Raw genomic sequence first — 13,424 nt, 5'->3', positions numbered from 1 at the left:
AACTTTGCCTATTTACTGTGTTTCAATACTTACTCGGTTATTAAATATTAAAGTTTTATAAAAGTTATAAAAATATATGTATAAAATAATGCAGATATCTATTAGTTACCAGACTTTGAATAATTGTTTATCAAGATATCAAAAAAGTTAAAACGTTATAAAATCTAATTTTTTAATAATTGTTTGTTTAAAATTAAACATCAAATATTGATGGTTTTTAATATGTATTTATTTACATATTAGAACAAAAATACGTCAAAAGAAATTATTTAACGTACAGGCTAATTATTATGTACAACACTTATTTATATTCCAACGTTTACAGTGGTTATCTTACAATATAAACTTTTAATAGGCCCTTGTTATAATATTGTAATTGAATTATAAAATAAAAAAATATTTTCAAAATTTTACAAGAATATTTTTAAATTAACTTCATGGCCCATATTAGCAACACAATGATTCTTGTTTATTCCTCATACCATCGGTACTTCGACTTCTTTCAGCTAAGTTTATGACTTCCAGCCGTTCGTTTATTTCATTACCCTCCTTAATACAAATATTAAAATCTTCTTCTTTGTTCTATACAAGTTTATATATTTTTATATTCTTAAGTGAACAAAATCTTATCTTATTAAATTTAAATGTAAGACAAACCAATACTTACTCTCACTTCAATCATTTCCCCAAGAATGGCCTTAAATAAAGACTCAACTCCGGTGCCCGACTTTGCACTTGTTGCAATTAACTTACATTCATATGACTCAGCAATCTTAAAGTGGCAAAAATTCAAATATTTTTTAAAATATATAAAATGCACAAAAACATAAGAAATAAGGTTTTACATACTTTTGTTCCTTCTTCAAACGAAACTTCTAGACTTTTAAGATCTGATTTTGTTGCTGTCATTACATAAGCAATTTTACCTTCATCGTACATTTCCTGGAACATATAATTGAACAAATTTTTTTTTTGCAAACTAATCTTATGTGCATAATGGTAAATAACGAATAAATTTTATTAAAAAGACCGTTAAGAGTGCATTATTAAAAAAATCGCTCCAAGAAGTTGATTATATGTATCAAAGGCTTTATATTTATTACGAGAAAAAAAACTACTATTTCTTAATTATTTAAACCTAAATATTTATTTTTAAAAAACTAAGGTTTTACATCACATTCTTGTTTCCATTTTTGCAGTAATTCTATGGATTTTTTATCATCACAGGAATAAGCTAAAACAACTCCATCAATTCTTCTTAAAGATAATTTTGTTATAGCCATGTATCGCTCCTGTCCGGCTGTATCTCTATAACAGAAACACGTCGAAATTTTGACTAATCAAATATATTAAACTACAAAAAAATTTTTGTAGTTTAAAAAAAAAAAAATAAAAAATAATGGTATTGCTCCACGTTTTACCTAACAACTGTGTTTTGTCTATTTTGTATGTTAAATTTTATTTTTGCACATCAAGTCTTACCTTATTACTATATGATATTTCTGTCCTTTGTATTCTATTGCTTTATTAATTATATCCGTTTCTAATAATAAAATCATAACAAAATTAAATGGCATAACTAGACTTATAGTATACAATTTAAATCACATTTAACTATACTATAAGCAACTTTAAAAATAAAGTTGCTTTTGAAAATTTATTTATTTTATATACACTCAATTAAGTAAAAATTGATAGTAACTAAATTTCTATTGATACGTAAAGTGGTAGGTTGGTCGGGATGATAGCCTGTTACTAAACTCGTCTTTCCAACTCCAAGTCCCCCCAGTATTATCATAGTAAAAGTTATGTCACTCATTCTGTTTTAATTTGTACCGAATGAAACAAGCTACGTTTATGCAAAGCTAAACTGTTAAAAATTAAAACTTTAGTAATAACAAAATATTTGTGGCTTAATATAAAAACGAGGTATTTATTAACAAAATATATTGGTAAGATAAGATTTAATCTTAACTTTTTTTATATATATTAATACGCCCAGACCTCTGCGATAAACTGATGTAGGTCAACAAACTTTGCTTTGTTTCGCTTAAATTTAAAATAAAGTCAAAAGAATTGTTAGAACCATGGATATTAAATTACACTGCGACATAGATCGGTGTCAGTGGCGGATCGTTTATGGGGTTAAATTACAATCATTTTAAAGTATACTGTTTATTTGGGGATGCTGTCATTTAATAGAGAACCAAAAGCGCCAAAAGACATCATTCAATAACTCCAGTTTACCTTAAGCCGCCGCTTTTTGATGTTAAGATCAAAATTTAGTAAAATATTAAATGTATATACTATTATAAACAGATGTCACATTTTTATATTTAAAAAAAACAAAATTTCGAAGCATACTGATTACCATAAAAATTGGTCATTTTATTAACTATATTTTAATATTGTTTAACACAACCTTTAAAACTAAATTAAATAAAAACTCGAAAATTAGTAAAAATATAAAATAAAAACACACAAAATATAATCAAATATAAAAATGGGGGAAACTCTGTTTTGTTTCTTTTTGAAATTTTTTTGTTGTTTTTATCAACGTTGTTGTCTTGGATCTTCGTCCTCGTGGTAAAGCTTAGAAGTTTTTCTTCTTCATTTAAAAAAAATTTAGTGTAAGTTAATCTAATACTGCTATTTTATTTTGAAAATATTTAAGTGATTAGTGTTTAGGTTACCTTGTTTAGTTAAGTTAACATTGGTTTGTTCGTAAAAATAAAAAACTTAACAAAAGTGCTAAACTATAAAAACGATTTCATATTTTTTTATGTTTTTTTAAATAAAAATTTAAAATTAAATTTATAATAATATTAACTGATTTAGTGAGTTAATAATTGAAAAATTTGGGATATGCTTAATATTTTAACATCAATAGGCTATACACATACTGTCATAAGTGTAAAATTTCTACAAGAATATTTTGCATAATTTAAAAATTTTGTAAAGGTTTTTAGTATGCGTTTCAGCTACAGTAAAAAAAATAATAATGAGTGTATAATTCATAATTATTTTTGTTTTAGAAAAATGGCAAAGAAGCTTAACATTAGAAACAATCAAAATCGAAAAAAAGAAACTCACCTAAAGAAAAACAAAACCGATGTTTTTAAAGTTAAAAAAACAAATCGCACAAAAATGATCGGAAAACGTGTCGCAACAAACTTGCAAAAAAACATTGATCAGAAAAAAGTTGTCAATTTCTCAGACACGTCGTATCAAAAAGTTAAAGAACTTGTTTTACAAGATGTAAAAACAGGAGATAAAAATCTAAATTCTAAACCACAGAAAGTGGTTAAAATAACGAAACACAAAAATTCCGTTGGAAAAATGGAGATGGATAATGCAGCTGAATTATTTGAAAAATTATAATTTTAAAAACTGTTTTTTGTTTAATTTTTGGTGATGGGGGTACCTAAAAAGGGAATATAAAATTTTAAGTATTATTGTATGGGCATACTTATGTTGTTTTTTTGAACAAAAATCAAAAACTTTAAAAAACTGATAAAAATATATTAATTAGCATTGAATTTCTATAAATATCACAATTATTCATGCTATTTAATTTCTTTGTTATATTTAATTTATCAATTTTTTTTTGCAAGGCACAAATGTTGTAATAACTATTAAGATCATTTTTGTCGGTGATTAAAGATGAAGAAAAGGCCTTCATCAGCAAGAAGGAGCATTCCTCAACAAACTTTTACACCACAGTTGAGGTAGATATTTTAAAATAAAAGTTGTTTTAATTTCTTAATTGTAAATTTTAGCTTTAAAATATAAAATTTAAACACAGTATTTTGCTTTTTTTAGATAATTTATGCATACTTAAAAAAATCATTTAATGCCCTTTAATAATTTTAATTTTTTTTGTAGTTTAAAGAGGTTACGAAGCGTGCAATCTCTTTTAACTGGAAAAGATGAAGATCAAGATAAGGAAGATGGAATTCTAATTATTCTTGGCATTGATAGTCGGTAAAAAATAAATTTAAAAGCGTTCTGGATTTTTTAGAATGCAATTATTGCAGTAGATGGCTCACAAAAACTTTTTAATTTTTATTCATGTTTATTTAATTTGTTGCGGGAGGTTTTTTAAATCCTAATTGCAAGTAATATGATGATTATTATTTTATTAAAGGAATTTTTTAAATCAGAATATTGGTTATTAGTTATATATTTTTTGTTAAAATTTATATATATAAATATTTATATTTTTTGTCATTTTTACAGTTATAATGAAGGATGCAGGGAAGTGGCAAATTTTCTGTTATTTGATTTTTACAACTTAAGACTCCGTGATTTAGAAGAGTAAGTTAGCATTTATTTAATTATAACAACTAAAAATTAAATTTTTTACTGTGTTTTTTTTTATTTGGATTATTGATTTAAGTATATTTACAATATATATAAACTATTTAAATAATTTTTTTGTTTAAAAAATAAAGTAAATTGAATTTGTATAAATTCAACCTATTTTAAATTACAATTCATAAATTGACACTAACCGTTAAGTGTTGCAAAACTCTGACATTTTTGAAACTTCACAAACTGGCCTAACCAGTTTGGTGACTGAGCTTCAAGTTAAAGCTATAAACCTTCTTTTACTATTACTTAAAAGCTATCTCTCTTTTTTGTGTTACACTATGCCAAACGGTTTGCTAAAATGCTGTAAATTGAAAAAGAATAAAAAAGAATATTGTTACAAATAACAGACATTGGACTTAGGTTTTTGGTTTTATTTTAATCAGGTTTTTAAGTATTTTGTGGTAATTTTGGAGTAACATAGCCAGAAAAAATAGTTTTGTAAACCATAGTTGGAATATTATGCATTTTAAATTTTTATTTTAATTTTTGTTTAGGTCTGGAATACCAGAAGAGGATTTAGATGGTATGTAGTTGTATTTAGTTTATAAAAAAAAAGATTTCAACTATTTTTCTATATTTGACTTGGCCTAATAATTAAAAATTTTTCAATTTTGTTAAAAAAAAAGAACGGAAAAGGATTTTAATTCAATGCTGAATAATGAAAGGAAATGAACCAAATCATCAAAGTTTTAAAGTCCAAAGTTTATTTTCAGATTTAATCATCCTAGTTAGGCAGTCATCGGTAGCAATATATTGTAGTTCGGTATTGTACAGTTACCTGCTGCCTTACATTGCCCACTGGAGAAATTTGGAAGTTTTTTGTTGGCCTGATGAGAATTTTGATAAGGTATTTTGGTATTAAAATTTTAAGCTAATTGTTTTAAACTTTAAGTTAATTTGAAAAGTGTATTTTGAATTTTAAAAATAGATTTTTTTGGCATGGTAGTATTGCTAATAAAATATTTATAGCAGCATAAATAATAAAAAAAATATATAGATTGTTTTTTTTGTGCAAAAATTATATTGTCTAATTTACCAACTTTTTATTATTTTTTATCATTTTTATACTATAAAGTTTTTGGTGCCAAAATTTGGTCAAATTACCAAACCAAAAATGTTAATCTCTTATTTTTATGCTCTATTAGTGAAGCTTAAATATCAGTGGGTAGATAAGTTACATTAACTTTAAATGACATTTCAAATAAATAAAATATTTTGATCCAGTTTTAATAACATATTTTTTAAAACAAGTAAAAAAAAAAATTTTTCTAAAAATTTTTTTTTATTAAAAAAAAATGAAAAAAAAATTTAATTTAATTTAGGATGAGGACACTTATTCAGAGGAGAATGAGCAGTTTAAAATCGAGAGTTTTGTGGCAATGATGGATGGTTTAAAGAAAGTAGGAGTACCATACTGGGCTAACAGGACAATAGGGATGTCAGCTAGATTGACAGCTCCGGAAAAATTTGATAAATTTGTGTTAGAAAAATGGCCAATTATTCAATCTTATGCTTTGGAAGGAGTGGGAGGGTAAGTTATTAACGGATAATTTTATGTCTTAAAGAAAAATTGATAAACCTAATAATAATATTAATATAATTTGATTTAAAGATTGAAAAAATTTACAAAAACGAAAATAAAAATAAAAAACAAATAAATAAAAAAAATTTTAAAACTAATAAAATTTTTAAAAATTTGGTTTTAATTTTTTTAGTGGAAGTTTTTTCACAATGAAGTTTGATGTTAGCAACATCCGCAACTCTCTTCTTCCCATTATCCATCAATGTGATCCTGCTTCCCTGGAGCAACTCCTCATCAAATCTCTTCCTCTGTTCGAGAGGCACTGGATCGATGCGATGAATTGTGTCCTGGGACCTACTGGAAACGGAGATGCTAAGTCAAATGTTGCAGATATGGGAACAACTGAATATGATGTCATAGAGGTAGGTTTATTAGTTGTGTCATATAGTTTGTGATGTCACTGACAGGGTATTGGTTACTTTACAAAGGAAATTGGTGATGTTAAAGAAAGGGGATTGGTGATGTCATAGAGAGCTAAGGGGGTTAGTGATGTCACGAAGGGGTTGGTGATATAATAAAGGGGGGTTGGTGATGTCATAAAGAGAGGTTTAGTGATGTCATAGAGAGGGGATTGGTAATGTCATCGAGGGGTGATTTGTGATGTTATATAGGGGGAACTTGTGATGTTATAGAGAAAGAGGGGGGTAAGTTGATTTTGTCATTAAGGGGTTTCGTAAAATGTTAATGTCAAAAAGGGAAAAGGGTTAATAAAAAAAGGTTGTTCTGCAAGTTGTATGGGTTAGAAGTTTGCAATTCTTTAAAATATTATTTCTCTATAATGCTTGGTTAATATTATAACCTTGAGCAACTACAGTGACACTTTGATTTGGCACTTGCTTGCAAATCAACTTGTTGCTGAATATGCTTAAAAGTTTCTATCATCTATTGCAAGAAAATTAACTACAAAAATGTGAAGTTTTAAATCAAAGGCAGATATTGTTAATAAATAAACAACAGAAATTCGAAATTTTAGATCAAAAAATACTTTTTTTAAGGGAAAGTTTTTTGCAAACTAATAGTCTGAAGACACTTTTTGTTGTTTATTTTAAGAAAAAAAAGAAAAGATTGTTTTTGGGATTCGGTTTTTCAGAGTTGAATTGTCTTTTTTTCTGTTTTGGTTAAGAATAACGTTTTAATTTGCGCCGGTGATTAAACCCAATGTTAAGTGAACTAATCTTTAATTCAATCAAATAATGAATCCACTTTTACAGTGACTCCTCAGGGATTGAATGACAATCCTTCAGTTTTCTCTGTTCAAGTTGTTTTAATTTTATCATCATTAAAATTCAAGTTTATTTAATTTCAAGTATATAGACGCTTGTTTAAATAAATATATCAACTTTTGCTTTGTTTGTATTAAGGTTTATATTTACTTTGGGGGAGGCTAAATAAATTTGTATTACACTTCAAGATATCTGATTTATTAATTGTAAAAGACTTTATATTAATAATATAACTTAATAAAAAATATTAAAGGTTTAAATATGTCTTAAATTACTTTTTTTATGTTTAAATTCTGTTTTAAATTTTTGAAAAAATTACATTTAATTTTTTTTTTTATTGTAGCCAATTCGAAGTTATTTCAACCATGGTCGTATATCGTCGCACCATCTACAACAACATGGTAGTGGGACCAATTTTTCTGACACTGGTGTGCAACCAGATTGTGAACCATATGTTCAGTTTGGTTCTCGCACTATGGAAATGGTTACAACATCTGGTTCGAAAGAGGCTATGTTAAAAAACAGTGGTTTAAATGGCAACGCAATGCATATGGTTCGTCTGGTTAATTTTTTTAAGAAAAACACCATTTTTTAAAAATATTTAAAAAAAATTTTTTTATTGTTAAGTTTGTTTTTTTTTCATTTAGATTCTACATTCGATGGCACCTAAAAACCCAATTTTTTGTGCCAGAACTTATTTTATATCGCCCAAAGCTTCTACTGGACCTAACATTAAAAAGTAAATAGTTTTGTTAAGTAAAATAATTTTATTTACATTTTTTGGTACAACTAAAATTATTGCCAATTTATTTTTTAGTTAAATTAAAATCCTAAAAATTTAATTTATTTTAAATATAGGTTTAGCTTATAAATATTATCAAATATCTTTTAAATATTTAATTTTATTTATGCAGGGACTTTAAAATTCTGGTTCAAATGTATGATATATGTGTCAAGGCATGTCAGTCTGCTATACAAGAATATTGCTCAAGTTTTAGCTTTGAAAAATCAAAATCTATGGCTAAAAATATTGTGGTAAACGGGACTGCTTTATTGCCTTACAAATCTGAGCATAAGTTCGGTTTGAAAGCACTCAATAATATCGGAAAGTGAGTTTTTTTTTCGAGAGTTTTTATTATATCTCAATTGATACTTATGTATATGTGCTTAATGTCGTGTTATCATTGTATTTTTTGTTGCTAATGGTTTTTGTATTTAAATTAGTTTAAAATAGATGCAGTAAAAATGGACTGGTGTTATTAATTGGACCTATTATTTTTTAATTACTAATTTTTTTAAATCATTTTGGTCAAAAATGCACAAATTATTTTTTTTTTATTTTAAGCAAACATTAAAATTTTTTAATATTTTTAGTGTTATGGTTATGCATGAAGGTCAACCATGCCCATATATTAAACAAGTTTCAATGACAATCTCCATTATAAAGAGTTGTAATGGTCAGAACTTGGGTTCAGTTAAATATTCTGACATGTTCATTGACTCCTCTTTCAATGCCTATAATGGTAACAATTTTTGATTTATTATTTAAAAATTAAATTCAATTATATATTATATAGATATTAATTATTAAACATTATAAATAATAAATTACAAAAATTGCTTTGTGAATTTTTTTTCTATAAAGATAGTTTTCTTTTTTTTTATTTATTTTAAATTTTAAATTATGTTTATAGGAGAATCTAATGTTAAGCAAACTGATGTTATTGTTCTAACGTCAAGCATCCCTGTATATAAGGAATGGAGGGTGAAATATATAAGAATTGTATTTTTAAAATGCATATGCAAAAACTTGGACTGATGAAATTTGATTTTTTATAAATTAAATTATTTTCTTTTATCAGAGTTCAGTTGATCAACTTGATATAGATGATGAAGTGATTTGTAAATGTAAAAATTTATTAATATCATCTCCACCTCTGCTTACTTTTACTAAATGTAAGACTTTTTTATACAAACAAATAAAGAAAAATCTAAAATAATAAAATTTTAAATTATTGTTGAAAAGTTATTTAAAGTTTAATTTAAAATTTTTTTTAGGTGCTATTGATTTTTACCCCAATGGGTCCTTCTCTATTTCACCCAATAATGCCGCCTGTTTTTTTGTAAACGTTCATTCGATTAAAAGTTTTGAACTATACGACAATGGGCTCCCAAATTCTGCTGTTCTGCTGCAAATTGCACTGAAATCAAACCCAGGTCTTCCTCCATACATTGAAAAACTGGGGGAAAATGAAACAAAATTTGCGATTATTTTTCACCCAAAATCAACTGAATTAAAGAATTTTGCTGCAAAGGTAAAATAACATTCAAAATAAATTAATATTAATGAATAAGAGTTGTGACCGTTTGCATATAAATTGGTCCATGTAATAAAATTGTAATAATGCACTATAGTATATTAGGTTTTATTAGTTGATAGCTTGTCTTATGGTCGGCATTTTATTTGTGTTAATAAGGTTGCAACTCTTAACCAATATTAGTGTGCGATAATTTACCCGCACACCACAAATGGCAGTTTAATTAATTTTGTGGGCATATAAATACATAAATATACTGTCCTTTTTTTTTATTTAATGTATTTTTCTTTAATGTATTTATTATTTAATGTATTTTTCTTCTGCAATAAAAAATGTAAAAAATTGTAAATTAAAATTAAACCATTTTTTCTAGATTGAACCCCTACTAAAAAGTCTTGGCAATGAACCTGGTCAACCAGGTTTTATAGAGTTAGGTAGAATAGACGACCAATTTGAGAGAGCATTTGACGAAGCACAAACCCAATTTAATTGGCAAATAGGATTAAGTCATCGCGATCAAGTGAATCTGAGAGGCAGCAAGTTAACTAAATTAACAGCAGGGTTACAACCAAAACTAACAGGTTATTAAAATTTATCTTATTTTATCCGTATGCTTTATAAATAATAACGGTAATCATTTTTAATTGTGATATTTAAGTGAATTTAAAAGTTAAACATTTAGGAAAAAAAATGTTTTTTTTTCTAGATTTTCTTGAGCACTTTGGTATATCTTCAGTATTAAGTAGTTGTTCAATCCCACTTCAAGATGTCAACATATTGTTGGGAGGTGACAACAATTCTACTAACTCTACAGTAGACACCAACAAGGTATTAAATAAAAATTATACTTTTTTAGCAACTCTTTTTCTTTTACATTCATTTATCCTCAATGTGGAAAGGTTGACTTCACGACCTAAACATAAAGTAACATAAGTTACCTTGACCCAGTCTCAAGTTGTCTTTGACAGTTTGTAATATAGAATATAATTGCCTGGTAATTATAAGCTGCTGATTAGGTGTTGGCTCAGCAGGAGTTCATACCATTTATAGAACGTTACGCTTCAGCATGAGAGGAGTTGGAATCAACCCATGAGCTTATGCAGTAAAGCCAAGTGTTCTGACCACAACACCATGCTGCCTGTTATTTTAACCAAATATTAAAGCAATATTTTTTCTTTTTTCTTAGGTGTGTATCACAGTGGTTTTAGGGTTACCAGGATCGTATGGTGATAAGTTATGTTCATCTCTTGTATCCTTACATAAGGAAAGAGTAAGATGGGTTATAGTTAGAGTTAGGTGCATAGGTTCCAATGCTACTGTACTGGATCAAAATCATCTTCAAGTTAGTAAAATTATCGAATTTTTTTATTGTAATTTAAAACAATATATTTCACCTTTAAATTTATATTCATAGGATCAACTGAGTGATTGTGTTTCTAAAAGAAGATCTTCAAGACCTGGAGCAGCAGCTACAAAAAGGCTTCGTATTATTGTCGAAGCTATTGGGTCAGTTTTACATTTTTTATGCTGCATTTTTTTGAAAAATCAGCTTACATTTCAAGAGATTTAATGTATATGAATAATGGTACAAAAAACTTTGTACTGGCTAATTTAGACTAAGCATGATCTTATAAACTACATTTAGACAATACTGCAAACTTTTTACCTTTTTTTTTATTAAATTTAGATTTTTTGATGTTGCGTCTGTTGTCTCTTGTATTGTGAACCACAAGACTCCCACCACTAGAAATAACATGGTGTTAGGTGCAGTAACAGTATGTGTCGAACCTCTTTGTATGTTTATGGAGCACAAACATGTATTACCCAAGGCATTAGAGCAATGCACAGCTGGATTGGTTAATTGTGTGGCATTCACAGGGACTTTGGATGACCTCAAGGTAAAATTAAAAATATTTTTAGATTTAAATTTTTTGGAAAAAAGTTTTTTTTTTGGGTAAAATAAATTTTTATTTATTTTTCAATATTTTTAGGATAAAAATTTGGCGGAGATGCAGTCTCTTATAAGAGCAGTGAACCCCAATGCAGCTTTTATACTGGCTGGAAATGGACAAACATCGAGAGCTGGTGATTTCGATTTGGTTCTAAACGAGAACAGTTTTGAAACAGAAAAATGCAAAAAAACAAGACATCTTATGTTGCTTGGCCTGTAAGATCTTATATTTTGTTAAAATTTTCTTTCCAAAATTAATTTTTTAAATTTTTTAATTTTTTTAGATGGAATGGTACTTTTAATACTGGAACCCCAGTGTTACAAATTCAAGAAATATTTATTGAGTTTTCCCAACCTCTCATAAAGGGCTCCTTTAGTGCTCGTCTCCGTGCTTTGAAAAACTCACTTTCTAGTTATCCTTATAGTGGGAATGTTTATATGGTCAAGGGCCTGGTAGCTTTTACAGGTAAAAAAATTAAGTTTAAAAAAACATTATTTTTATTTTTAAAGAAATTTTTTGAAATTTTTTTTGTTTTTTTAGATTGTGATGATCAGGAAAATGATGTTTGTTTTGTGGCCAAAACAGGGGTTCTAACTCTTGAACCTCGGCCGAGTCACATTCAAGCTAAAACTCCTGCTCCGCCGCCTTCAAGAAACTCCCAAGTTTCAAAGTAATAAAAAATAATTTCTTTTAAGAACTTTGATTATTTAGTTTTTTACATTTTATTTTTTTAAAGGAAATTTTATTTAAAATTTTATGGAATCGGTTTGAACGAAATTGATCTCAAAAATTGGTTAAGAAAAAGTGGACGACAAAAACCCAGCAGAAAATGTCCAAAGAAAGCTCTTTCTGTCGCTGAAAAACACAGAATTCAGGTAAAATAATTAAACTTAGTTTTATCTACATGTTTTAGCAGATTTTTTTATTTAAATATTTTTTCACATAGGAACAACATCAAATGGATCCCCTACCAGAAGGTGTTTTCTTTAATGGAACCCAGTATTGCAGTTTGTTGGACAATTCTAGAACTTATGAGCATCCTAACATACAAAAGTAAAATAAAAAATACATAAAATTACCAATTTTTTTTTCATGGTACTTTGTTAATATTTTGAAAAATTATTTAAATTATTTTTTAAAGGTTTATGGATAAGTATTTGGAAGAAGAAAATAAGAAAATTGTGATTTATAACAATAATCTTGAAGCACAAAACTTCAAAGATCTCTTCGACTAAATTCTAAATTTACTTTTATAGAAGGTTTGAGACTACCCAAAGCTTGTATAGAAAATAGCTTAATTTTTTTTTAATTCAGGCAAAAAAATATTAAAATTCCATCCTTAAAAATGTGAATAACATAATTTTGTACAAAAATTTATTTTTTTGGTTATATTTAACACTGTATTTGATTTCACTGTAATTAACTTAATAAAAATATGTTCCTTCATATATAAAGTACTATATTACTACTGTTGTTTAGTTTTAAACTGTTTTGTGTTTTGTTAGTTGTGTTTTTTTATTAATTTTAAAAAAAATTGTTATACCTATTATATTTTTGGCTGCTTATTTTTAAGAAAAATAAAATTATTTTTGATATTTTGTTTGAATGGGACAATATCTGTTGTGTTTAAAGCTGGTAGTATGAGACAATTTATAAACGCTCGGACGTTCAAACTGCTAATAATATTAACATTTTTTTTACGCTTATTTATCTTCTATGTGGGAAGGTCGACTTTGTGACCTAAACATATAGTAACATTATTTGCTCCGACCCAATATTGAGTTGCTATTGGCAGTTTGGAATATTATAAACTACATTTGCCTGCTTATTATAAGCTGCTGATTAAGTGTTGGCTTAGCAAGAGTTATGAGACCAGTGGGGATCGAACACAACAGCATTTGTGTAGGACACAGAAACCCTTTTTATTTATTGATGCGTTTTTTTTGTTCAAAACTTATATTCAAATATTTGTTTT

The 13,424-nt window shown here is 26.9% G+C and overlaps 2 protein-coding genes across 4 annotated transcripts; one reads left to right on the top strand and one right to left on the bottom strand.

Annotated features, from left to right (window-relative positions):
* Window positions 1-223: 223 nt before the first annotated feature.
* LOC145745741 (ras-related protein Rab-15-like) lies at window positions 224-2,031 on the bottom strand. Of its 2 annotated transcripts, XM_082563894.1 has the most exons (7): window positions 2,005-2,031; window positions 1,720-1,870; window positions 1,483-1,543; window positions 1,173-1,308; window positions 850-942; window positions 668-772; window positions 224-582 (listed from the first exon to the last, which is right to left on the bottom strand). In XM_082563894.1, exons 2-7 carry the CDS (start codon window positions 1,817-1,819, stop codon window positions 448-450), a joined length of 630 nt encoding a protein of 209 aa, XP_082420020.1. In that variant the 5' UTR covers window positions 1,820-1,870; window positions 2,005-2,031; the 3' UTR covers window positions 224-447. The 2 variants fall into 2 exon arrangements, with proteins under 2 accessions (XP_082420020.1, XP_082420022.1); XM_082563896.1 differs by having other exon boundaries at window positions 224-549; window positions 1,720-2,015.
* Window positions 2,032-2,547: 516 nt separating this feature from the next.
* On the top strand, window positions 2,548-13,006 carry LOC145744631 (dynein axonemal assembly factor 9-like). Of its 2 annotated transcripts, none has more exons than XM_082562529.1 (26): window positions 2,548-2,630; window positions 3,036-3,728; window positions 3,886-3,984; window positions 4,240-4,317; window positions 4,869-4,897; window positions 5,088-5,221; window positions 5,697-5,905; window positions 6,090-6,318; window positions 7,523-7,732; window positions 7,827-7,918; window positions 8,094-8,288; window positions 8,554-8,702; window positions 8,874-8,944; window positions 9,042-9,135; window positions 9,238-9,494; window positions 9,871-10,078; window positions 10,204-10,325; window positions 10,684-10,839; window positions 10,912-11,003; window positions 11,185-11,395; window positions 11,489-11,664; window positions 11,733-11,914; window positions 11,990-12,119; window positions 12,186-12,324; window positions 12,396-12,502; window positions 12,591-13,006. In XM_082562529.1, exons 2-26 carry the CDS (start codon window positions 3,664-3,666, stop codon window positions 12,682-12,684), a joined length of 3,528 nt encoding a protein of 1,175 aa, XP_082418655.1. In that variant the 5' UTR covers window positions 2,548-2,630; window positions 3,036-3,663; the 3' UTR covers window positions 12,685-13,006. The 2 variants fall into 2 exon arrangements, with proteins under 2 accessions (XP_082418655.1, XP_082418654.1); XM_082562528.1 differs by having other exon boundaries at window positions 8,874-8,962.
* Window positions 13,007-13,424: the final 418 nt, after the last annotated feature.

The sequence above is a fragment of the Corella eumyota genome, chromosome 3 (assembly GCF_963082875.1).
Source record: "Corella eumyota chromosome 3, kaCorEumy4.1, whole genome shotgun sequence".
NCBI lineage: Eukaryota > Metazoa > Chordata > Ascidiacea > Phlebobranchia > Corellidae > Corella > Corella eumyota.
The sequence above is the reverse complement of the archived record's forward strand: the minus strand, read 5'-3'. Positions and strand labels throughout refer to the sequence as shown.